General features: G+C 44.5%; 1 protein-coding gene across 1 annotated transcript in view; it reads left to right on the top strand.

The window, feature by feature from the left end:
* LOC121293082 (sodium-coupled monocarboxylate transporter 1-like) overlaps positions 1-25,831 on the top strand; it is a 38,823-nt gene extending 12,992 nt beyond the window's left edge. Inside the window, exons 3-15 of the mRNA XM_041215678.1 lie at positions 1,340-1,391; positions 1,483-1,550; positions 2,807-2,961; positions 3,747-3,887; positions 5,500-5,629; positions 8,534-8,622; positions 8,862-8,974; positions 10,243-10,310; positions 15,053-15,139; positions 20,577-20,779; positions 23,305-23,408; positions 24,679-24,779; positions 25,721-25,831. Coding sequence (XP_041071612.1) covers positions 1,340-1,391; positions 1,483-1,550; positions 2,807-2,961; positions 3,747-3,887; positions 5,500-5,629; positions 8,534-8,622; positions 8,862-8,974; positions 10,243-10,310; positions 15,053-15,139; positions 20,577-20,779; positions 23,305-23,408; positions 24,679-24,779; positions 25,721-25,831 — 1,422 coding nt within the window. The remainder of the gene's footprint in view (positions 1-1,339; positions 1,392-1,482; positions 1,551-2,806; positions 2,962-3,746; positions 3,888-5,499; positions 5,630-8,533; positions 8,623-8,861; positions 8,975-10,242; positions 10,311-15,052; positions 15,140-20,576; positions 20,780-23,304; positions 23,409-24,678; positions 24,780-25,720) is intronic.
* Positions 25,832-26,300: the final 469 nt, after the last annotated feature.

The raw sequence follows: 26,300 nt of genomic DNA on the forward strand, positions 1-26,300 counted from the left end.
AAACTTCAGCTATGAAGATAGATTGGAGAGGTTGGGACTGTTCTCCTTGGGGAGGAGAAGGCTAAGGGGAGATTTGATTGAGGTGTTCAAAATTGTGAGAGGGCTGGACAGATTAAGTAGGGAGAAACTGGAAAAGGATCAAGAACGAGAGGGCACAGATTTAAAGTGATTTGCAAAAGAAGCAAATGTCTTGTGAGAAAAAGCTTTTTCACACAGCGAATGGTTTGTGTCTGGAATGCACTGCCTGGTAGTGTGGTGGAGGCAGGTTCAAGCAAGGTATTCAAGAGGGCATAGGATGATAATTTGAATAGAAACAATATGCAGGGGTTACGGGGAAAAGGCAGGGCAACGGTACTAAGTCATAAGGTTCATTTGGAGAGCCGGTGCAGACACGATGGGCTGACTGGCCTTCTTCTGCGCTGTAACAATCCTGTGATTCTGATTCTGTCTTCTTTCTGCGCTGTGACCATCCTATGATTCCCTGTAAGATTTTACGTTTCAAGCTTATATCCAGTTCCCTTCCTGGAGCGCTTCGCTTCTCAGTGATGGCTGGGAACGCTTCATGTGGGCAATTGCTAACATTAACATGTCCTACCAGCCTGTGACACTACATGTTGCCCCAGCAATGCACAATACCACAGTGATGTCTACCTGTCTCCACCTGTCCTGACACCTTTAATGATGTAAGCACATATACACCCAGGTCCCTCTGCTCCTGTACCCCCTCAAGAATTGTTCTTCTTATTTTATAATGTCTCTACATGCTCTTCCTACCAAAATGCATGATCTCACAATTCTCCGCATTGAACTTCATTTGCCATCTATCTGCCCGCTCCACCAACTAGTCTATGTCCTTTTGAATCACTTTTAGCACATTTTGAAGCAGTTTCATTTATTTGAGTTTTATCAATGCATTCCATTTTGCATGCTGATGTGTTTTGTAGCATTTAAACCAGAATTTGTATCAGTAAACATGATTAAATAAGTTTTCATTTTGCTAAATATAAATATTATGGTTGCATCGCATGTGGCAAATCACCTCCCAAACCTTTCCCAAGGCATAATGGCCACAATTTCAAAATGTGCCTCATAACTGACCTCAGAAAGTCTCACTCTTTCTCTTTCTCTCTCTCATTCTGTCTATCACTCTCTTTTCTTTCACTCTTTCTGTCCTCTTTCTCCTCTCCCTATTTCTTGTTTTCTCTCTCTTTCCCTTGTTCTCTCTGCCTCTTATTCTATTTCTCCCTCTCTGTCCCTTTCTCTAATTTTCCCTTTCTTTAATTTCAATGGCTTTTGAAGTCAGCCCTTGGTTATATGAATTATGTATCATTTATTTCAGATTTTATACACAGGAATTGTTATTTATGCTCCGGCATTGGCATTAAATCAAGGTCTGTATTACTATTCTGCCCCATCATTTTTCAGTTAAGCAATAACTTTATCTCCTGGTGATTCACAGATATCTTATTTTCTTGCTTTCAGTGACAAATTTCAATCTCTGGGGCTCTATTGTCTCAACTGGAGTAGTCTGCACTTTCTACTGCACCTTGGTAAGCTAAGATAATCAGGTTGGTAAAGCTAGCAATGAGAGGGCACAGGGTTAAAGTAATCATAAAAAGATTCAAAAGGATATTTATAGATAATGGGCAGAATTTTCTGGTCGATGTGCCAGGGGCAGGCCCGACACGCCGATGCGTAAAATGACGCGCGATGATGTTTGGCGAGCGTCCCGACGTCATTGCGCGCTGTCGGCTGCGCGCCCGCTGAAATGTCAACGGCCTATGAGAGCCGTTAAGAAATGAATTGAAGCACTTGTAAATGCTACCTGTCCCACCTTGAGTTTGGCGGGCGGGCGAAAAGCCCACAAGCTTTTACTATCCATTCAATCTCCCCGAGGCACGGAGCTGCCGCTCAGGGAGATAGCTGTGCCCCTTCGCGCTCATGCTCTCCACCACCCCCCCCACCGCCTGCACAGGTAGTGCTGAGCGCTACCGGTTGCGTATAATACGCTGGGTGGGCCTTAATTGGCCCGCCCGTGTAAAATGGCGGCATGGTGTCGATTACGGTGGGGGGGGGGTGGGGGGCGATGGGCTCTGCGCCAGCCCCTGCCCTCTCCCACCCAGCCTGCCCACCTGGATGAAAAACCCTGCCCCACATGTCTTTACGTGGAATAAGGCTAGAATGTGGAATTCTTAGCCAGGAGCCTTTGCTGAAACAGAGTTCATCAATTATTTTTTTAAAAAAAAATCAAGAACGTGGCTTTAAGAGGAAAAGGTCGGGGGGATGAGGAGGATGGTGGGAATGGTCTTCGTTGAGAACAGCACCAGGGTAGATGTAAAGCTCCAGTTGGCCTGTTTCTGTACTCAGCTGTTAACTGTAGCTCAGTTGAGCTCCGTTTGGTTATCTCAAAGCACTTGACAGCCAGTCAAATGTTTTTAAAGTGTAGTCACTTTCGTAATGGAAGACATGAGGCAGTCAATTTGCGCACAGCAATGTTCTGGAAACAGCAATGAGATAATGATTGCTGTTGGTTGAGGGATACATATTGACCCGCCCTTCAAATTTTACAGGGGGAACCTTTCATGATGGCCTGAGAGGGCAGACAGGGTAACGTCTCACCTGAAAACGGCACCTCTGACAGTGCAGCGCTGCCTCAGTTACATGCCGGGTGCATCAGCCTAAGTTCATGGGCTCTGGAGTGAGACGTGAACCCACAATCTTCTGTTTCAGAGGCAAGAGGGCTTACTCACTGAACCAAGGCTGACCCCTAATGCTGATTTATGGTGCTTTATTCTCTTTGTTTTAGGGAGGTCTCAAAGCAGTTGTGTGGACAGATGTGTTTCAGATTGTAATCATGGTGATTGGGCTTGGGGCAGTCCTTGTTCAAGCAATGCTACTGAATGGGGGCATCACTAATGTACTGAATACTGCTTATAATGGGGGAAGACTCAACTTCTGGAAGTAAGTTCTAACAAAGGTATGCATTCTAAAGTGACCGGGTGCGGGGGTGGGGGGGGTGGGGGAGGATCTTCCGGTTGGCGAGCGGGGGCGGGGCCCACTCGCCGATGTGTAAAATAACGCGGGATGATGTCGGGTGGAGCTCCCGAAATCACCCCGCGTCGTCTCCATTTCCAGGTTGGCGGGGGCGCAGCCGAGTCAACTGTGCACCCACCGACCTGTCAACGGCCTACTGAGACCACTTAAAAAGTAATTAACATTAGTAACGGACCTGCCCGTCCAACCTTAAGGGCATTAGAAAATGCATGAAACCTCGTCCACAGGTGGGATGAGGTTTCGTGAGGGTATTTAAATATTTAGTAAAGGTTTCAGTAAAAGTGACGGGCATGTCCCAACTCATGTGACAGTGTCACATGAGGGGACATGTAAGGGAAATCTTGCTATCATTTCTTTAATTCTTTATCATTTGGAGCTGATCTCCCTGAGGCTGCACTTAGCCTCAGGGAGATCGATGCGCTCTTTTGCGTGCATGCACCAAACAGCGCTCTCTCGGCTGATGGAAACCCCCCCCCCCCCCCCGCCCGTGCAGGAAGTCACGCTGGGTGGGTCTTAATTGACCCACCAACGTAAAATGGCGGTGTGCACCCAATGGGGGGGCGCCGATCGGAGGCGCGCCTGCCCGCACCCACTCCTGCACATCCCCCCCCCCCCCCAACTGGGCAGAAAAATTTTTCCCTGGATGTTTTACCAACGTGCTTTGCAACTTAATGACCAACCTCTGTGTACAGTTTTAGCCCCAACCCATCCTACAGACATACCTTTTGGACGATTGTAATAGGAGGCACTTTCACATGGACAGGAGTCTACGGAGTGAACCAGGCCCAGGTTCAGAGATACATCTCCTGCAAGACAGGAACTCAAGCCAAAGCGTGAGTATTACTTTGTAATTTTAATCTTGTAACCAACTGAAATCTGGCAAGCCTCAATTTTTGAATGCTCATCCTTGTTTCCAAAGCCCTCCATGTCCTCGGCCTCTCCCTACCTCAGCAATCTGCTCCGGCCCTACAAACCTGCGAGATCTCTGCACTCCTCCTATTCAGGTCTTCTGAGCATCCATGATTTTAATTGCTCCACCACTGGAGCCTGTACCTTCAGTTGCCTGGACCCTAAGTTCTGAAATTCCCCTAAACTACTCCGCCTCTCTCCTCTCTCTCTCTCTTCTTTTAAGACACTCCTTAAAACCTACCTTTTTGACCAGCTTTTGCTCACCTGTCCTAATACCTTATGCAGCTCAGCTTCAAATTTTGCCTCATTATGGTCATGTAAAGCACCTTGGGAAGGTCTTTTTTTATTACATTAACAGTGTCATATAAGTGGAGGCTGTTGTTGAAATTGTCCTATTAAATCACTAGTTGACCACCTAAAAATTTTGGAGGAACAGGAAACTCCAAGTCAAGAAAGTAATATCTATTCCTGCATTGGCAAAACATCAATGTTGTAAAGTTTCATTTTGGAGAGAAGATGATTTGGCTGATCTTCTATTGCAATTATGGTGGATGATTGAGTTCAATCCCCATGGCATTGCTAGGCTTACCTGTTTTATATTGGTGGGTTATTGACCAGAGGCATCTTCCTCGATTTCAGAGAGACAATTAGTTTTATAGTTTGAGGGGAACCACTCCATGTCAGGCTTGGGGCAAGTAAAGAGGCAGACCTCCATGAACTACCACAGCCTAATTGGGCATTGAACCCACACTGTTGGTGTTATTTTACATCACACTCTAGCCATCTAAGCTAACCAACCACCATACATCTTTTATGTAACCTCAAACTATTTGTGACTTTTAACTCTTGACATTCCCTGCGCTGCAATGTCGGAGATTCTGCCTTTCAGATGAAGACGTGTCTTCCCTCTCAGGTGGATGTACAAGATCCTATGTCACGATTTGAAGAAGAGCAGGGGGCAGTTCTCCCTGATGCCCTGGCCAATATTTATCCCTCAGTCACCATCACTAAAACAGACGACTTGGCCACTATCCCATCGCCGTTTGTGGGAGCTTGCTGTGCATAAAATGGCTGCCCTGGTTCCTACCCTACAGTAGTGCCTACACTTCAAAAGCACTTCATTGGATATAAACAACTTTATATCACTTTGTGACACCCTGAGGTTGTGAAACCAGCCAAGAGCCAACCCAGCTTCCTGTTGAAGGTCTGCGGGACAGTACAAACCGTGGCCAGGAGTTTATGGTCCCACCGCGGTGTGCTGCCCCACCGACAGACGTGACAAGCCATTTAAATCTCCATCTGGCGCAACCACAATATCCCGCAGGGCTGGAGGAGCCATAAAATCCTGGCCCACAGCAATGACAGTGATTAGCCTGATGAGCAGCACTAACTAACCCCTGGCAGTGAGCAGTGGATTTTATTTCAGTCAGACCACTCGCCAGCTGCAATTTTAGCCCATTGTGATGAGACAGTGTAAAACACAAATCAGATCTTTCGGCCAGTTGACATTTGAAACTTTATTTTGCTCTGTTTCAGAGCCCTTTACATGAACCTCATTGGACTGTGGATCATCCTTGTGTTTACAGTACTTGCAGGACTGGCCATGTACGCTCTCTATCATGATTGTGATCCATGGACTTCTGGGAAGGTTAAAGCACCAGATCAGGTACACCACTCAGTCATTTACTGATCGTTTGCTATTTTATACAGTTTGTCAGGGGACCACACTGTAATGCAACTGCACTAAAAATAGTCAGCTCAATGTATTTACACCTCTGAGTCAGGAGGTTAAAGCTTCAAACTTTTTTGCCGTGATATGATGACATAATCTAGGCTGATATTTCAGGAAGGGAATACTGCGTTGTCAGAGGGTGCTGGCCTTCAGATGAAAAGCTAAACCAATGCCCTATGGGTCTTTCAGGTGGATAGTTGGCCACTGTTTCAAGGAGAGTGGAAAAGTTCACCATGGTGCCCAGGCCAATAGTTATCCTTTGACCAACATCACTAAAACAGTTTATCCGGTCTTTTATACTGGTGAGTCACTTTAGTCAAGAACTCCGGTATCTCTGTACCATTGGAGTACCAGGGTGGTTAAAGGGAAGCTGAGTAGACCTTTCTCATCAAACAATTCCTATGATGCTATTTAACTCATTGCTGTTTGTAGGAGCGTGCAGTGTTTAAACTGGCTGCTGCATTTCCTACATTACAAAAGTCACTACAATTCAAAAGGTATTTCATTGGCCACAAAAACATTTTGGATGGCCAAAGAAATCCAAAAATAAGTTCAAAATCTTCCCAGGGTATATTGTTACAAACCACGTAAATTGGTGTTTCTCAGGTGTACCAGCTTATTGTGAGAGGTTGCGAATGTGACTTTGATAAGCCTTTCAGTGTACTGACCTCTGTCGCCATGGGTCATTCCCACATTCCCGAGGTTAGCATAATGTGTGCCAAATAAGGTGTGCCCAATAGCTTCAGAGAAGGTGTGCAAAGTTTTTATGTATGGGGGAGATGGTGGCATATTGGTAATGTCATCCAGAGACCCAGGGTAATGCTCTGAGGCCTTGGGTTCAAATTCCCACCATGGCAGCTGGTGGAATTTAAATTCAGTGGATTAATAAATTCAGTGGAATTGAAAGCCAGCCTCAGTAATGGTGACCATGAAACTATCATCAATGGTCATAAAAACCCATCTGGTTCACTAGCACCTTTTAGGGAAAGAAATCCGCCCTCCTTACCCACATCCTTCAACAGCACCTTCCAAATCCATGACCTCTACCACCTAAAAGGACAAGGGCAGCAGACACACGGGAACACCACCACCTGCAAGTTCCCCTCCAAGCCACTCACCATCCTGACTTGGAAATATATTGGCCGTTCCTTCACTGTCGCTGGGTCAAAATCCTGGAACTGCCTCCCTAACAGCGCTGTGTGGGTGTACCTACACCACGTGGACTGCAGCGGTTCAAGAAGGCAGCTCACCACCACCTTCTCAAGGAGCAATTAGGGATAGGCAATAGATGCTGGCCCAGCCAAAGACACGCACATCCCATGAAAGAATGAAAAAGAAATGTGACTCCAGGCCCCCAGTAATGTAGCTGACTCTTAACTGCCCTCTGAAATGCTTAGTAGTCCACTCAGTTCAGGGGTAATTAGGGATGGGCAACATACACTGGCCTTGCCAGAGGCGCCCACATCCCAAGACAAAAAATGTTATTGGACTAAAACTCCAGAGGCTTGGACCAATGATTCAGAGACATGAGTCCAAATTCTGCCACAGATTTAAATTCACTTAATTAAATAAATGTGGAATAAAAAGCCACTATCAGTAATGTTGACCATGAAGCTACTGGATTGTAGTAAAAGTGCCCTTAAGGGAAGGAAATCTGCTGTTTTTTTTTACCAGATCCAGACTTAGATGTGACTCCCACCCCACAGAAAGTTGACTATTAACTGTCCTCTGAAATGACTGGGCACACCCCACTCAGTTTATTCAAAAAGGTGGCTCACCACTTCCTTGTCTAAGGGTATTAAGGATGACCAGATCCCACAAACAATTAAAAATATCCACCCCATTTTCAACCTGAGTTTCATCTTAGAAAACTTATTTCAAGTATCTGATAGGAACCCAGATGTAAGTCATGTTGTGTAACAGTTATATGTTTATTACTAATATATAATGCAAGTGCACACAGCCTCAATTAGAAACTTAACAGTGGCATTCCATCGGAAGTGGAGGAGGCCATTCACCATGAGCCTGTTCCACTATTCAATCAGACTATGGCTGATCTGTAACTCAAATTCGTTTTCCTGACCTTTTATTTCCCTATTCTTGCATGCAGATCCTATTTTTCAAAATAATGTTGAAAGTGATTGTATATAATATATATTATATTAACATATGTATTATCTATAGTGCATTAGCTTTGTATAGACCTATAGCTTACCTACATATCAATATGTATACCTACAATGCCTGAAAGTTACCTGTGGTGTATTACATAAAGAAAGAAAGGCTCTGAAGAAGAGTCATATAGACTCGAAACGTTAACTCTGTTTCTTTCTCCACAGATGCTGTCAGACCCGTTGAGTTTTTCCAGCATTTTCTGTTTTTGTTTCAGACTTCCAGCATCCACAGTATTTTACTTTTATCATTGCATTAATATAGCGCCTTTCACAACCTCACGATGCCCCAAAGTGCTTTACAGCCAATGAAATACTTTTGAAGTGTGGTCACTCTTGTAATGCAAAATGTGGCAGCCAATTTGTACACAGCAAACTCCCACAAACAGCAACGTGATAATGACCAGATAGTCTGTTCCTAGTGATGTTGATTGAGGGATGAGTGTTGGCCAGGACATTGGGGATAACATCTCTGCTCGTCATCGAAATAGTGGCCGTGGGATCTTTGCATGTTCCTGAGAGGGCAAATGGGGCTGTGGTTTAACCGCTCATCTATATAAGTAGTTATACATATACTTAGTCCTGTACATTAACTGTTGTAAATTGCCTGTATATGTATCTGTATGGTATATAACTGTATAGTTTATCTGTTGGTTGTGTTATTTAGTTGTTCCCTTACATGATGCTGGACATTCTGGGAGGTTACCCGGGGCTGCCAGGTCTCTTTGTGGCATGTGCGTATAGCGGGACATTAAGGTAGGTTGGGACAGTAGAACAGGCACTTGGTCAAATCAAATCAAACGTTATCTTTGAAGCATCATTTTGAACTTGGGCACAAGTGCTGGAAAGCTTGTCAACTTAAATTCTTGGCTTGTCTACTGATGCATTAGTTTAATTCATACTCAGCTTAATATGCTAATAAAAACTTGCTTAGTGAAGGATTGACTATACGAATGTCTCATAACAATGATGCCTTTTAACTTCTCCCATTATAGCACAGTGTCATCCAACATTAACGCACTTGCTGCCGTAACAGTGGAAGACCTCATCAAGCCTCATTTCACAACCATTTCTGAGAAAGAGCTGTCTTGGACTTCCAGAGCTCTGAGTAAGTCATCTATCTTCTTAACTTGGTAAATCGCCACCCCGTTATGCAAGATCAAACAAAAAACACGCAGTGCTTTGGTTCAGTCAAACTGAAAATGATAGAGTAGATTAGGTCTCTATTTCATGGAGTTCTGAAGAATGAGAGGTGATTTAATTGAAAATTATAAAAAAACTTAAGGGGTTCGACAGGGTAGATCCTGAGAAAATATCCACCCATATCTGGGGAATCTAGATCACATTGCCACAGTCACAGTATAAGGGGTCAGCCATTTAGGACTAAGATGTGGAGAAAATTCATCACTCAGCAGGTTATGAATCTTTGGAATTCTCTACTCCAGAGAGCTGTGGATGCCCAATTGTTGACAGTATTTACACTGGAGCAAGACTAGGTTTTAATTTGTTTAACATTTCATGTGTAACTATCCAGGTAAGTACCTCGGAACTGTCCCAAGTCTCAGACTCTAATTCAGAGTTGGAGACATTTGTGAAGGGTCATGGGGAGCCAGGGAATTGCCCATCAGAAGTTGAAACTTAGCAGACAATTAGCACGTAAGTCACCATGTCAGGACTTCCTCTACAAAATTGTCCAAATACCCCAGAAGTTAACAAAAATGTCCCTTTCCAAATTTCTAGTGTTCGTTGAAACTTGGGATAACATTACCTCTAGACTTGGCCAACCCAATGCCCTCCCACCTACCACCATTCAAAAACTTAAACTAATTCAAAACTCTGGCACCCGCATCCTAACTTGTGCCAAGTCTAATTCACCTTCATCCTGTGCTCATTAACCTACATTGGCCCCCAACCTGACAACACCTTGATTTTAAAATTCCCACTCTTGTTTTCAAATCCCTCCATGTCCTCACCCATTCCTATCTCTGTAACCTTCTCCACCTATACAACCCTCTGAGATCTCTGTGCTTCTCCAATTCTGGCCTCTTGATCATCCCCAATTTTATTTGCTTCCCCATTGATGGCTTTGCCTTCAGCTGCCTGGATTGTAACCCTGGAATTCCCTCCATAAACCTCTTCACCTTCTTTGCTTCTCTCTCCTCCTTAGAGACACTCCTTAAAATATACCTCTTTGACCAAGATTTTGGTCATATGTCCTAATTTCTCCTTATGTGGCTTGTTTGTTAACATTCCTGTGAAGCACCTTGGGATGTCTTACTTTGTTGAAGGTACTATATTAATGCAACGTGATGTTGTGTTTGGTTAGAGTTCCACTTCACATTCAAGCTCATCATTCTGTCCTGAATTTGCTTTTAGGCCTGTTGTTCGGTGCTGTATGTATTGGAATGGCTGGTTTAGCGTCACTGATGGGAAGCCTTTTACAGGTATTTTGTTGCTTGTTGGAACTGAATTTTCAGAGACATTTGCTTTATCTAAGGGGGTTCCCTCCATTCTTCTGGGCCAATGTTTATCTCTCAACTGCTATCACTAAAAACAGATCAGCTGATCATTCATCTCATTGCTGTTTGTGGGATCTTGCTGTGCACAAGTTAGTTGCTGCATTTCTTACCTTACAAAAGTGACTACACTTCAAAAAAAGTGCTTCATTAGCGTAGGCGGGGGTATTGTTAAAACTGGAGAGGACGGGATGGTCAAATGGGCAGATAAGTAGCAGATGGAATTTAACCCTGATAAGCATGAGGTGACACACTTTGGAAGGAGTAATTTGACAAGGAAGTATTCAATGAATGGCATGGCACTAGGAAGTTCTGAGGAACAAAGGGACCTTGGCGTGTGTGTCCATAGATCTGAAGGCAGAGGGGCATGTTAGTGGGGTGGTGAAAAAGGCACATGGGACACTTGCCTTTATCAATCGAGGCATAGATTACAAAATTAGGGAGGTCATGTTGGAGTTGTATAGAACCTTGGTGAGGCCACAGCTGGAGTATTGTGTGCAGTTCTGGTCACCGCATTATAGGAAGGATGTGATTGCACTGGAGGGGGTGCAGAGGAGATTCACCAGGATGTTGCCTGGGATGAAACATTTAAGTTATGGAGAGGTTGGATAGACTTGGGTTGTTTTTGTTGGAGCAGAGAAGACTGAGGGGTGACCTGATCGAGGTGTACAAGATTATGAGGGGCATGGACAGGGTGGATAGGGAGCAGCTGTTTCCCTTAGTTGAAGGGTCAGTCACAAGGGGGCATAAGTTCAAGGTGAGGGGCAGGAGGTTTAGGGGGGATGTGAGGAAAAACTTTTTTACCCAGAGGATGGTGACGGTTTGGAATGCGCTGCCTGGGAGGGTGGTGGAGGCGGGTTGCCTCACATCCTTTAAAAAGTACCTGGATGAGCACTTGGCACATCATAACATTCAAGGCTATGGGCCAAGTGCTGGTAAATGGGATTAGGGAGGTAGGTCAGGTGTTTCTCACGTGTTGGTGCAGACTCGATGGGCTGAAGGGCCTCTTCTGCACTGTGATTCTGTGATTTTTGTGATTCTGATTCTGTGACTGTGACAAAATATGAGAAGACAGTGATGAACTCAGACTGGATGTGACATTGGCAAATGGATTTCAGCATGCTAAGTGTAAGGTGGTGCATTTCCTAGGAAGAATAAAGTGCCCACTTATTCCTTGGTAATAAATGTCAGAGGGATAAGGAGTACAGATACCCGGGTCACTAAAAGCAGTGACACAAGTTAAAAAGGCCATAAAAATGTAAACAAAACACTATTTCTAGAGGGATAGAAAATTGAGATGTAGGGAAGTTATGTTAAACCTATATAGAGCATTGATTGGAGCACACCTACAATGCACTGAAAAATTCTGGTCTCCATATTACAAAAAGGTTGTAGCGGCACAGGAGAAGAGATTTACTAGAATGACACCAGAGCTGAGGTTATATAACCATCATCAAAGGCTGAACAGGCTGGGACTGTTTTCTCTGGAAAAGAGAAGGGCTGAGGGATGACCTGATAGAGATCTTCAAAAATTATGGGCGGAATCTTACATAAATGGGACAAAGTGTGGTGGGGGGTGGTGGGGGGGTGTTTGATGGCAGTGCCCGGAATGGTGGGGAGCTCGCACCGTATTCCACGCTTGGAGCCTCATTAATCATGCAAGGGCACGAATCACCCGGCGGGTCAGGAGTTGATTCGTGTGGCCGCGGTCAGTGGTGGCTCCGAAGGTCCGGCCGCCGCAGTTAAAGGCCAGTCCAGCACACAACTTCACTCTCTCCAGTCCACCAGAGATGTCTGACAGCCAGGAGAGGAAGGCCGAGAGCCTGAACGGGGAGGCAGCACCCCGCCTCATACACCACGCCTCCCAGGCCTTGACCAGAGGGGTGCAGGCACACAGGCAAGCGGTCTATCCCAGGGATGACTGCAGTTAGCACAGCAGCCTCAACACTCCAGCCTGGGAGACCGGCGCAGAGCAGATCAGCGGGGCCGACACCGGGGCCTGAAGTGTCATCCAGTGCGGGAAGAAGATGAATGATCTCACCCACTCCACCTGGGTAAGTCATCCTTCAACTCCCTCCAATATCAAACTCTCATCATGGCATCATGCACTCAAATGGCTCCTGTCTTCAGGGGTCTCACACAACCATTAGCGGGTGGGCATATATCAACACTCATTCTCTCACCGAGGCTTTCACCACCATCCCATCCATCACGTTGCTCACCCTCCATCCTCTGGCCCTTCTGGGGAGGGCACACCACACACAGGGGACACGCATCTCACCCAAGCTCCCTCTCTCCTCATCACATGCCTTTCTACCTTCTGCCTACAGGCCAAGCTGGTGCACAACAGGCATGAGAGAGCGCAGACCCGGGGAGGGATGGTTGACATCATCGCCGTCAATGTGTTTGAGGAGGCTGCAGCCGACCTGGCTGTGTTGGGGGGCGGGGGGGTGGGGGAGGTGGTGCGGAGGGGACAGGGTTCGTTCCTGTGGGGAAGGGGAGATCGGCCTCTCCCACCAACCCAGTACAGATCACAGCTCCATCACCCCATCAAATCCTGACGTTCACAGTGAGTCCCGCGCCGTCTTATCTCGCTCATGCTCATTAGCTGAAACTCTATTGTCTATTTTCTAGGCCCGAGCAGATCGAGGTCCCCCAAAGCCAGTCCAGCACCAGCAGTGCGAGCCTCAGACTTCATCTGAAGAGGAAGCTCTGGAGGATCCATCATGGTGCTCACACACACCCTCCACCAGCTCAGAGACACACACGTTGGTGGGGCACAGCTGTAGATTTGGCTCGGGCTCCCTTTCTGGGGAACACCTCACTGACACGTCCCCGCAGCAGTCGGAGGCAGGGACAGCCCAGGTCTCCGGCACTCAGCAGGCTGCTGGAGATCAGCCCCCCCACCACCCCCCCCCAACCCCTGCCAAATCTATGCTGGAGATGCAACGACGGGTGGCAGAACATCAGGCAGAGATCCGGCAGTCACTCAGCAGTCTGGAGCGAATGATGGAGGGGTCTGACGTCTTGGCTCTGACATGCAGGTCACCTTGGGAAGGCTGGCAACCACCACGGAGACCTTGGTCCAGCAGTTCTTGCTGGATTTGTGCCCGGCCCAGCGCTCCATGGTCATACACCCTGGTGGGCACCATCAGGATGTGGGCAAAATGAGGACGATGCACCTTGACCCCTCTCCAGGTGCACCATCTCCTGCAGGAGTCAGGGCGGGGCCCTTGGGCACCCAAAGGGTGGATGAGCGTCAACTGGACACCTCCTCTCAGGGCACTCCAAGGGTGTGCAGCCGCTCACAGCCCCCTCTGCCCGTGACCCCATCCACTCCAGCTTCTCAGGCCACTGAAGGCGCTTCTGCCCCTGAGCGAGTGGCCCTTATCAGGCCGGGGCTCTCCAAGCCTCAGGAGGTACATGGTCAATTGGAGCCACAGCATGAATAGGAGGGTCAGGAGGAGAGACCCAGACAAGGGGGGTGACTCGTCAGACCTAAGGCTGGGCCTAGGCAGACCTGGAGCTGTGTGTAGAGTCACCTCTCCCTCCTTTACTTCCTCCATTGCATCAGGAGCCTGACAAAGGCAGCATTGAGCCCTGGATCCATATCTGCGTTTGCCTTCTCTCTGAAAGGAAACTTTGAAGACATTAATTATTCAAGGGGCAAGAAAGTTAAGCTCAGAGAATGACACTGTTTGGAGACCATAAGGGTCCATAGTTTTTCCCGCCCTACTTGCATGGTGCATTGTCCCTGAGACACTAGCACACACATCGAGGTGACCAAGATGGCATCGCAGAAGTAACATCTTGAGCTCTGCGTGGGAGGTTAAGGTTTAAGTGAGATGAGTGACCCAACCTAGCTCTGTGCTCCAATCTCTGATGTGGCACATTAATGACCAGTCAGTCACTCATGGTCAATGAGTGGATGCCCTTTGGCCCGTTAGAAGTGTCACATCTGGTGAACACGTAACAGGCCTTCATTGATGGAATGCCATATATGATACAGCTGTGTCTCCCTCACTATTGCCTGCATTCCCAAATTATACATTCCTATGTGTTACTCTTGAAATGCAGCCCCTGTGATGTGCAGCCATTGAGTTCTGAGTTGTCCCTTCACAGTACTAATGGAGCCATTGGCATTCAGTGGCTTTCATTGCCAGGAGGTCTTCCTCCTTTCTTTCTAAACAGACTCCTACCATGAAACCCGCTGTGGGCTGGATGGGAAATTCCGGCCTATGAATGGGTCTGATATGGAGAAACTGTTTCCACTTGTCGGTGAGCATGAAACTAGGGGCCATCAATATAAGATAGTCACTAATAAATCCAAGAGCGAATTCAGGAGAAACTTCACCAGAGAGTGGCTAGAATGTGGAACTTGCTACCACAAGGAGTAGTTGAGGCAAATAACATAGAAACATTTAAGGGGAAGCTGGATAAACATATGAAGGAGAAAGGGAATAGAAGGATATGTTGATGGGGTGAGATGAAGTAGGGTGGGAGGGACGATGGTGTGGAGCATAAAGACCAATATAAGGTGTTGAGTTGAATAGTTGATTTCTGTTCTGTAAGTTCTACATTATTGGCTGTAGAGCACTTTGGGATGTCACAAAGTTGTGAAAGGCTCTGTTTCTAGGTACTTCACCTCTTATATATGGTTACATTCACAGGCAGCCCTCAGTGTTTTTGGAGTAGTTGGAGGACCCGTCTTGGGATTGTTCACTTTAGGCATTTTGTTTCCCTGGGCCAATTGCACTGTAAGTATGATGTACAGCTGGATTGAATGTCTTGGGTGTCTATTATGTGGCAATTCATCCTTAGCAGCGAGCGTGTGCAGACTGCCAATTAATAATTAAACTCTGAGCTTTCAGCATGAAATTTATGTCACCAATTACTGATGAAATTCCACCCGGATTCAAAGTTTGACTTGCAGCCGAGAAAGTCTTTCTCCTATTCATCCTCGGGAAGTGGGTGTCACTGGTGGAACTGGCATTTATTGCCCATCCCGATTTGCCCTGAGGAGTGGTGCCCCTTATAAAACCGAGGGTTTTGCTGGGCCAATTCAGAGGGCAGTTAAGAGTTAATCACACTGCTGTGTGATTGGAACCCATACATGCCAGACTGGGTAAGGACAATAGATGTCCTTTCCTTGAAGATATTAGTGAATCAGTTGGGTGTTTACAATAGTCCAGCAGTTTCAGGGTCACTTTTTCACTGACACCAGCTTTTTCTCAATTCTCAAACTGTCGTGCAGGGGATTGGCACTGACATTCTCTGGATTATGAATCCTATAACATATCCATTACATTATCACGTAATGTCACTTACCAAAGATATTGGAGAGATGGTGACATAGTGGTAATGTTACTGGGCTTTGAGGATACGGGTTCAAATCCCACCACGGCAGCTGGTGGAATTTAAATTCAATTAATTAAATCTGGAATTATAAAGCTAGTCTTGTTAATGGTGACCCTGAAGCTATTGTTAATTTTTGTAAAAACCCATCTGGTTCACTAATGTCCTTTAGGGAAGGAAATCTGCCTTTGCCTGATCTGGCCTACATGTGACTCCAGATGTGGAGTGATGTGGTTGACTCTTAACGGGAATCTGAAATGGCCTAGCAGGTCACTCAGTTCAAGAGCAATTAGGGCTGGGCAACAAACGCTGGCCTTGGCAGTGACATCCACACCCCATGAAAGAATAAATAAAAAAACGATGGCGGTAGGATACAAAATGCATTCCCGCCTTTTCATATTTGGTAATTGCACTCTGGGTGACCTGAATATAACTGACCTCGTGTCACTCTGATTGTGAAGGATTAAGAAGGCTCAGACTGAAACTCAATGCAGGGTTTGTGCCACAGATAAGATCCCTGCAAGGTTTTTTGGCTAGATGTTGCTCTATTGCTTAACAGCTCATTCTTCTCTAGGTGCAGGCAGAGTCAGGAGAATTTATAATAGGGAATAGAGAAATGGCAGAGAAGCTAAATGATTACTTTGTGTCTGTCTTCACTGAGGAAGATGCAAAAAATCTCCCAGAATTAGGGATCCAAGGGACTAGGGAGAATGAGGGGTTGAGGGAAATTAGTATAAGAAAGAAGGTTGTATTGGAGAAATTAATGGGACTGAAAGTTGATAGGTCCCCGAGACCTGATATTCTACATCCCAGAAAGATTGTAGCTGTGGAGATAGTGGATGCATTGTTGATCATTTTCCAAAATTCTATTGATTCTGGAATGATCCCTGAAGATTGGAAAGTAGCAAATGTCACAATTTAAGAAAGGAGGAAGGGAGTTACAGACCTGTTAGCCTTACATCACTAGCAGGGAAAATGCTAGAACCTGTTCTAAAGGATGTGATAAATGGACACTGGATAACTAGTTCTGTCGAAGGGTCATGAGGACTCGAAACGTCAACTCTTTTCTTCTCCGCCGATGCTGCCAGACCTGCTGAGTTTTTCCAGGTAATTCTGTTTTTGTTTTTGTACTGGATAATAATGATCTGACTGGGCATTGTCAACATGGATTTATGAATGGAAAATCATGTTTGACAAAACTGTTGGAGTTATTTGAGGATGTTACTAATAGAATCAGTAAAGGGGAGTCAGTGGATGTAGTGTACTTGGATTTTCAGAAGGATTTTGATAGAATCCCCCACAGGAGTTTGATTAGCAAAATGAAAGCACGTGGGACAGGAGGTAATATACTGGCATGGATTAAGGATTGGCTAACAGGCAGAAAACAGAGAGCAGGAATAAACGGGTCATTCTCGCTTTGGCAGACTGTGATTAGTGGGGTACCACAGGGATCAGCACTCGGGCCCCAGCTGTTCACGATATATATCAATGATTTGGATGTGGGCACCAAATGTAATATTTCCAAGTTCGCAGATGACACAAAGCTAGAGGGGAATGTATGTTGTGAGGAAGAGGCAAAGGGGCTTCAAGGGGATTTGGACAGACTTATTGGGTGGAATTTTATGCCGGCAGGATGTTACCTTCCCACCAAAATCAATGGTCTTTTGACTGGCTCACTGCATTTTATGGCCCCACCCCCATCGTGACAGGGCTGTAAAACTCTGCACAGTGAATGGGCAGGAACATGATAGATGGAATATAATGTGAAAAAATGTGAGGTTATCCACTTTGGCAGGTGGAAGATGTGCAGAGCATTTCTTAAATGGTAAGAGATTAGAAAGTGTACATGTACCATGGGACCGCGGTGTCCATGTTAGTAAGTCACTGAAGGCTAACATGCAGTTGCAGCAGAGGATTTGAGTACAGGAGTAGCAAAGTCTTGCTTCAATTGTATAGAACCTTGGTTAGCCTGCACCTGGAGTACTGTGTGCACGTTTGGTCCCCTTACCTTAGGAAGGATATTATTGCCATAGAGGGAGTGCAATGGAAATTCATGAGACTTGTTCCCAAAGTGGCAGGACTGTCCTATGAAGAAAGATTGGGGAAACTGGGCCTGTGTTCTCTAGAGTTTCGAAGAATGAGGTGATCTCATTGAAACCTACAAAATGATTCAAGGGATAGACAGGGTAGATGCAGGTAAGATGTTTCCCCTGGTTGGGGAATCTAGAACCAGGGGACACAATTTCAAAATAAGGGGGAGCTACTTAGGACCCAGATGAGGAGAAATGTTTTTGAAGGGAAAACAGAATGGCGGAGTATTATTTAAATGGTGATATATTGGGAAATGTTGATGTACAAAGGGACTTGGGTGTCCTTGTACACCAACCACTGAAAGCAAGCATGCAGGTGCAGCAAGCAGTTAAGAAGGCAAATGGTATGTTGGCCTTCATTGCGAAAGGACTTGATTACAGGAGCAAGGATGTCTTACTGCAGCTGTACAGAGCCTTGGTGAGACCACATCTGGAGCGTTGAGAGCAGTTTTGGCCTCCTTACCTGGAGAGCAGTGAAGGTTCACCAGACTGATCCCTGGGATGGCAGGATTGTTGTATCAGGAGAGAATTAGGCCTGTATTCAATGAAGTTTAGGAGAATGAGAGGGGATCTCATTGAAATGTATAAAATTCTGACAGGGCTGGACAGACTGGATGCAGGGATGATGTTTCCTCTGGTTGGTGGGGGTCTAGAACAAAGGTCACAGTCTCAGGCTAGCGGGTAGGCCACTTAGGACTGAGATAAGGAGAAACTTCTTCACTCAGAGGGTGGTGAACCTGTGGAATTCTCTACCACAGAGGCAATGGAGGCCAAGTCATTGAATATATTTAAGAAGGAAATAGATGGATTTGTAGACTCCAAAGGCGTCAAGGAGTATATGGAGAGCGCGGGAGTATGGCGTTGAGATAGAGGATTAGCCATAATCATACTGAATGTCAGAGCAGGCTTGAAGGGCTGAATGGCCTACTTATGCTCCTATTTTCTATATTACTCAGAAGGTTGTGAATATTTGGAACACTTTACCCCAGAGGGCTGTGGAAGTTTAGTCATTGAGTATGTTTAAAGCTGAGACTGACAGATTCCTAAATGCCAATGACATAAAGGGATATGGGGTGGTGTGGGGGTAAAAGACATTGGAGTGGATGGTCAGCCATGATCGTATTGAATGGTGGAGCAGGCTCGATGGGCTGAATGGCCTACTCCTTTGTTCAATATTTTATTAACACATGTTGGTTAATAATTATCTAAAAGTTTCCTCTTGAACTATCCTGGCTTTTTCTAACCTTCAAGATCAAACTTTCTAAAACACCAGTAATACAAACATGGCATCAAGTTATGGGGACATGAGCTATTTTAGCTCAGCGTTCATTTTTGCGATGGGGTGCTGGGGGTCCAGAACAAAGGGGCTGGTCAGGAATGATGCCAGGAAGCGCTTCTTCACACAAAGGGTAGTGGGAATCTGGAATTATCTCCCCACAAAGCTGTTAAGGCTTGGGATCAGCTGAAAATGTCAGTGCTGAGACTCATTGGTTTTTGTTAGGTAAGGGTATTAAGGCATATGGAATCAAGGTGGGTCGGTGGAGTTAAGATACAGTATAGTTCAGATATAATTGAGTAGCGGAACAGGCCCAAGGGGCTGAATGGTCTCTTCTCTTTCTCCTGTGCTCTATTTTTATGCCAATGCTAGATGAGAGAAACAAAGGCAGATGAGAATTCTCTTAACCTGTGCTGCCTGGGTACCTCCTGTTCCCTACAAGGAAATGGCAGTCCTGTCTTTAGAGGGGCTGGAGTACAACCACATGTTTGCAATCTGTTCTTGGGATGTGGACATTGCTGGCATGGATGGTGTTTATTGTAGACCGCTAGTTATCCCTAGTTGCCCTTGAGAAAATGGTGGTGAGCCTACTTCATGAATCACTGCAGGCTTTGTGGTGAGGGCGTTCCCACAGTACAGTTTGGGGAGGCGAGGAGGAGTGGGGGACTTAGGAAATCCTCAAAATCTGACCCAACAACATTGGAAGAATGGTCAACGTATATCCAGGTCGGGATGGTGTAGCATAACTTTGAGCGACAATGATATTGCTGCTGTTGCCCTTCCCGGTGGGCGAGGTTGCAGGACAGAGAGGTGTTGAAGAAGAAGAAGCCTTGGTGAGTTGCGGCAGTACATGCTGTAAATGCTACATACTGCAGCCACAGCACGCCGGCAGTGGAGGGGTGAATCAGAGGAAGGGCTTGTTTTAAGATGCAAACGGTAACTATTCCAGTTCTCCTCTTGGCAGGTTTCCTGGTTGAGCAGCCTATCCAATGATTGCACACCACGGACAGCTGGGAAAATGGTCACCTCAACACACAAGAGGACTTTCACCGACCTTGAGATTTATAGACTTTTGCTCGGAGGAGCTTCGGAGGAATGTAGAGAAAAGGTTGATAAATAGACTTGAGGTGCAGATTAGCCATGAACTAACTGAATGTCAGAACAGCTCGAGGAGCTGCAAAGCTTTCTCTTGCACCTGTGTTCCTACCCTACAGTGTTGTAGCCTTATCATTGACTTTCACTTCCATCCCATTGAGTGTAGGTCCCCGCAGGGAGTGCAGAATTGACGAGTTTCCCCTTAAAGTCATGGGCAGAGGTCTGAATGGATGAAATGAAAGTGTATCAAAAATAAATCAAACATTCAATGCTGGCAGGAATTTTCAGGTCCAACAGTGAATAAGGACTGGTTCTCTACTGACCTCCATGTTATTAAGTTCATTTGATCTGAGCTGTTGCTTTTCTGGTGTACTGTAGGGTGGAATCGTGGGACTCATCACTGGGTTTGTATTTGCACTGTGGATTGGAATTGGATCTCAGATGCACCCACCGTCCCTTGAAGTGACAAAGTCTCTAAATCTCAGTATTGCCGCGTGTAACATCAGTCAGTTGAGTAATGAAACATCCCAGACAACCGAGACCCTCTTCACAACAGTAACTGAAATGTTCAGGAACAACAGGTCTGTAAAATCTATAGATGGAAATTCAGGGATAAGTCATTCAGCTCATTGGTCACATATCTAAGCTCTTGTCTCTATCGACCATACTGGTATTACTGTTGTTATGACCGATGTCGTTGGTAAAGTTGTTATTTAAAAATCCCAAAGGGAAACTTTAAACACCTATCATAACCTATAATTTTAAGTGTTATGTTTGAGACTCTAAATTCAGGAATCAGATCATTAGTTCTCAAGATTTTACATTAAACTAAATGAAACACTTAGTTAATTTATACAAGTTAAAATATATAAACACATGGCTTCAGATTACTAGTATCATAATTTTAACAAATTCCCAAACTAATCTCCATTAAGGCAACAGCAACCCGTAGACTTCACCAAACACCAGGCAAAACATTTTCACCTTACAAATTCAAAATGAGGTTCTTTTCACTTTGGTTCCTGTGGAGACAGTTGGAGGCTTACAGCTGCCTTTTGATCTCACATTGCCTCTGCTCTGCACACCCGCAAACTGCTGAAGTTATACCTATCACCACCCATTGAATGTAAATTCTCATTGTATCACCGGCCTCTTCTAACAATAAAACCCCTTTCATAGCACCAATTTTATTAGTAATATAAACATATGACATAAACATACGGCATGGTCTCTGCTAGATACGTGTCAGTTTTCACCCCACTTGAATGTTCTATTCAAAAAATGCAAATGCACGTTCTCTCTCTTGCATATCAAAACTAGAGCACGTCAAAGCACCCAGGCTAGCCGGTTTTAATCCAATTAAGACACACCCACAGACTAAACTTCTATTTTAAAAGAAAAATATTTTCCAATAATATATACATTAATAGTTTCATGACACCATGGCATCTTGGGAGGGGTAGCAACTGCATATAAAGATTAAACCTCTGTTTCCATTAATTCCCAGATACATCAAGTTGTCGATTATTGGTGTTCTGATATAGGATTTATCCAATGCATGAAGCAACAGCATTAGGAATGGCACTTTCCCAAACCTCCAGCTCCACAACACACTACAAACTAGTGGAGAAGAAATATATAACACACCTATCAGCGATTGTCTCTTTGCATGGTCACACCTCCCTGCTGTGCTCTGCAATCTCCCATTTAGCAGAGGGAGACAAATGCAGGTCTTCAATCGCTTGTTTACATATATAACAGGTCTTACGGATGTTTTAGACAGTTCCTTGGGAAGCCTTAGACAATTGCACAGCCTAATATCAGGTCAAGCATCTTTCAGTTCTTCATTAAGGTAGATACATTGATCCCCAAAATTGGCCCTGTTTTATACTGTGCTCAATGAGATCTTATATCTATCTTAAATATTTAGTAGTTTTAGTAAACAGCAAGATTGCATAAAAGCGGAGGAAACAGCCGGTTTATTGAGTTAGGTTATAAATATGTTCGAACATCCTAAGCATTTTTTCATTTTATTACAATAAAGATACTTATTAGAAATCAACATTTGATTAGATTTGAACATTTGGATTGAGATTTAAATGGGTCTGACGTTTAGATTCTTTGAATCTGTTGAGAAGATAGAACAACTGTCTGGAAGAAGGTAACATTTTCTGTTAATAACGCTCTTTGAGGGAGAAATATTTTTCTCTCCAGACCTAGGAATGTGTCTGTAGCAGCTAGCCATTCTAAACTCAAGTGAGGGTAATTATCAGGGAAGTTCTCCTGACCTAGAATATCCCCATAAGGGATTAAGGTTACAATTCATTTCAAAACTACCCACCTTTACACTAAGGGTTTCCCACATTGATTGCACGTTGTTCTGGCATGCATCAGGTGGCTGGTACTGAGTAATCCAGGTTTAATTCCATCCCTCTGACTCTAGTGGCTGGTCCCAGCAAAGAATGCACATAACTACCTCAAACCAGAGGATAGGTTGTTGGGGGTGGGGGGGGGTGGGGTGGGGGGGGCAGGGTTGGTGGGGGGTGGGTGGGTGGGTGCGGTGGTGGGTGGTGGGGGGGAAGGGGGCAGGGGGAGGGAGTGTGGTTTAAGGATTAATTTGGGAGGGGTGGGGAAGTGGATGTCCGAATCCTTCATGCCATCCCCAGGGTGTCCTATCTGACATTCATGAACTTTCTTTTTGTTCTAACTTATTTTCTCTGCTCCTAATACCATTACTGGCACAGAGGGTCTTCCCAATGAGAGTCCCTCAGTTGGATGTCTATGGAATCAGAGAAGGATTTAGGGATCATAATGTATGAGCAATGCCATGTTAGAATCCTCACACTCATTGAGATTGGAAATGAGTCACAGTAAGTCACATTGTAATTGGTGTACCGCACTGGAAGTGGGATTCTTGCCTGCTCATTGGTGCAGATTGTGAAGGTCCAAGAGTATGGAAAAATAAAAGGAGTTTTGAAAAGTTGAAGCAATTATTTGGCCTAAAGTCTCATTAATGTTTGTATCTCATGTTGTGCATAAGGGCTGTATTGATGGATGAGGTGGTTGTTCTAGTTACATTTTAATGAGAATTACTCTCATTCTGCAGATCTGAAACACTGGAGTCCTGGTATTCTTTATCCTACTTATACTTGAGCACCTTTGCAACTTTAATTGTTATAATTGTTGGTCTAATCGTCAGCTTACTAACAGGTATGTACATAAATTTTGGCTTTTCCACAGAATCATTGACTCTTATAGCACAGCAAGAAGCCATTAACCCCATCGTGCTCTCTGGTACAGCTCTCAAATTAATCCCACATCCCCACTCTTTCCCCATAGCCATGCAAATTTCTCCCCTTCAAGAATTTATCCAATTCCCTTTTGAAAATTCCTATTGAATCTGCTTCCTCCACCCTTTCAGGCAGCACATTCTAGATCACAACTCATGTGTAAGAAAATGTTTCCGAACATCGTCAGACTGCAGAATCTGGAACACAGGGCCTCAGTCTCAGGATAAGGGGATCAGCTATTTAGGACTGAGATGAGGAGAAATCTCTTCATTCAAAGGATTGTGAATCCAGAGAACCATAGATGCTGAGTAGTTCAGTATGTTCAAGGCAGAGGTCAGTCAATTTTTGCATACGAAGACCCTTAAAGGATTTGGGGATAGTGCAGGAAAGTGGGAGCTGAGGTAGGTCAGCCATGATAGTGTTGAATGTAGAGCAGGTGTGAAGGGCCAAATGGCCTGCTCCAGCTCCTAATTCTTATGTTCCAATGCAATGTTGCTTCTGACTCTTTTGCCAATTCACCTTAAGTCTATGTTCTCCAGTTTCTGACCATTCTGCGACTTGAAACAGTTCCGTCTTATGTATTCTATCAAGACTATTCATGATTTTGAACACATCCTTTTCTGTTCCAAGGAGAACAACCCTAGCTTCTCCAGGATGGAACTGAAAGGGTTGGAAGTTTTCCAACAGTCCTGACTTGTTCAATTGGATTGAAAATTAAAGCAAGCTTAAAAGATTTTTGAACTGTCTCATTTTGCTCGGTGTCAATTTTTTGTCTGACACCATTCCTGTGAAGCATTTTGGGATGTTTTACCAGGTAAAAGGCACTATATAAACGCAAGGTGTGGTGTTGATCAGATACAAATTCGAGCACAAGACTTGCTTGTGATTAATGTCATTACAAGCAGTCCTACATCGATCATGACAATAACTCAGTCTTCATGCTTAATGAAGGACAGTTGTCATTAGTTTATGAAGTAGTCGGTTTTCTGTAAGATGTGCTGTCATTTCATGGTACTCATGGATAAATATTCTGTTAGGAGGAAGAAAGGCTCAAGTTGGCACAGACTTACTCCTGAACCGCACAGATCTCTCGTGCTACTTTCCAGGGTCTTCTGGTGGTGTAAGTAAAGACCTTTTGCTAGTTTTCTGTGTATATCCATTTTATATGAAGTCTTGTGTAATACTCACAGCTGTGTCCATCATACCTTCTCATGCACAAATCTCTATGTCAGACTTGCATCTCATTGGCCCAAATTTTGCATACGTAACATTGCAAATCACAACTGAACAGGTAGGTGTAGACCAATCAAATACAAGGAATACACACAAATTTCTGTTCAGGGACTACTAAAAACATGAAAATACAGAATTAAGAATCTGCAAAATTAAGAAAGGAGAGTGGGAATAATTCAAACTACTCAAAACACATTTTAACAATCTTTACAGTTGCTCTCTTGGGTTTCTCCAGTACGTTTAGTTTACAACGTGATAAAGGCAGGAAACAATTACAGAAAAATAAATAAACATTTACCATTAACACTTTCAATGCCCAAAAAGTTTTCCAACAGAGAGCAATGGACGTGGAGCCTTGAATTCATGCAGGTTCCAAACCATTATCACTGAATCATACTCACATTGTATGTGATGGATTACTGAGATTGGTCAATCCATTCAGTTGACCAAAATATAACCAAACAGTTAAGGACAGGGGGCAGAAGAACCCAAGAATGTTGAAGCAAACATTTATCCACATTTTTTCATAAATTGACATAGGGCATCCTGATCCAAAACTTTGGACATTTGATGCAAATGGGTAAATGTTTCTTCAACAGCACTTTTCAAACCCACAACCTTTACCACCTATAATTATAAAAGCGGATGTATAGGAACACCAGCACCTAAACACCATTGACTTGGATATATATTTCAGTTCCTTCATGGTCAATGGTTCAAGATCCTCAAACTCCATCCTTAATAATAGAGGATACACCTACTATGCATGGACTATGCAATGGGGTCAAGGCAGCAGCTCACCACCACCTTAGAGAACAATTGGGGTGGGCAACAAATATCAGCCTTGCCAGCAATGTCCACGTGTCAAGAATAAAATGTTACTTTTGGAATATCTTTGGTCTGTCACTAGGCTGTAATAAGGATTTCCATTTTCTAATTCTTGATGAGCAAACATATGGGCACAAGGAATAATAATTTGGTGCTCATTGTGTTTTACAGGACAGAATTGAGTTTGTGGATTGCCAACCATACGGTGACAGTGTTACTGGAAACACCAATCTTGCCTTCAGTCACATGGAGCTGGACAGAACAGAGGAAAAGCAAGCCTAAAGAGCAAGGAACATAAAGAGCAAGGATGTATAAACCCAGAATCTACATATGATTGCTTTATCTATGGCTATCCCCACCCATGCTACATTCACACGGTGTAAAAACCTCAAATTCAGGGTTAGAGCTCACTGGCTTGAATTCATGACCCATAAAAGATTTTTTTTTAAGCTTAGGTATGAGTTATCCAGGCCTGAATTTGTACTTCTATGTTTCCACTGCATAAAGATCTGCCCCAGAAAACTAATTCAAAGTTTACCCCAATCTGTCTTGCAAAAATAACCCCAAAAAATAATCAAGAGGTTCCAATTCTCTCCAGCCCTCAACCCCCTTTCCCCAATAGATGATGCAATCCCTTTTCCAAAAAAGGAGTCAATTGACCCATCACAATCTCCATTCGAATCACAGAAAAATAATGACACCAAGAGGCCATTCAGCCCATCGTGTCTACACCGACCAAAAAAGAAAAATA

The sequence above is a fragment of the Carcharodon carcharias genome, chromosome 21 (genome assembly GCF_017639515.1).
Source record: "Carcharodon carcharias isolate sCarCar2 chromosome 21, sCarCar2.pri, whole genome shotgun sequence".
In the NCBI taxonomy this organism is placed as follows: domain Eukaryota; kingdom Metazoa; phylum Chordata; class Chondrichthyes; order Lamniformes; family Lamnidae; genus Carcharodon; species Carcharodon carcharias.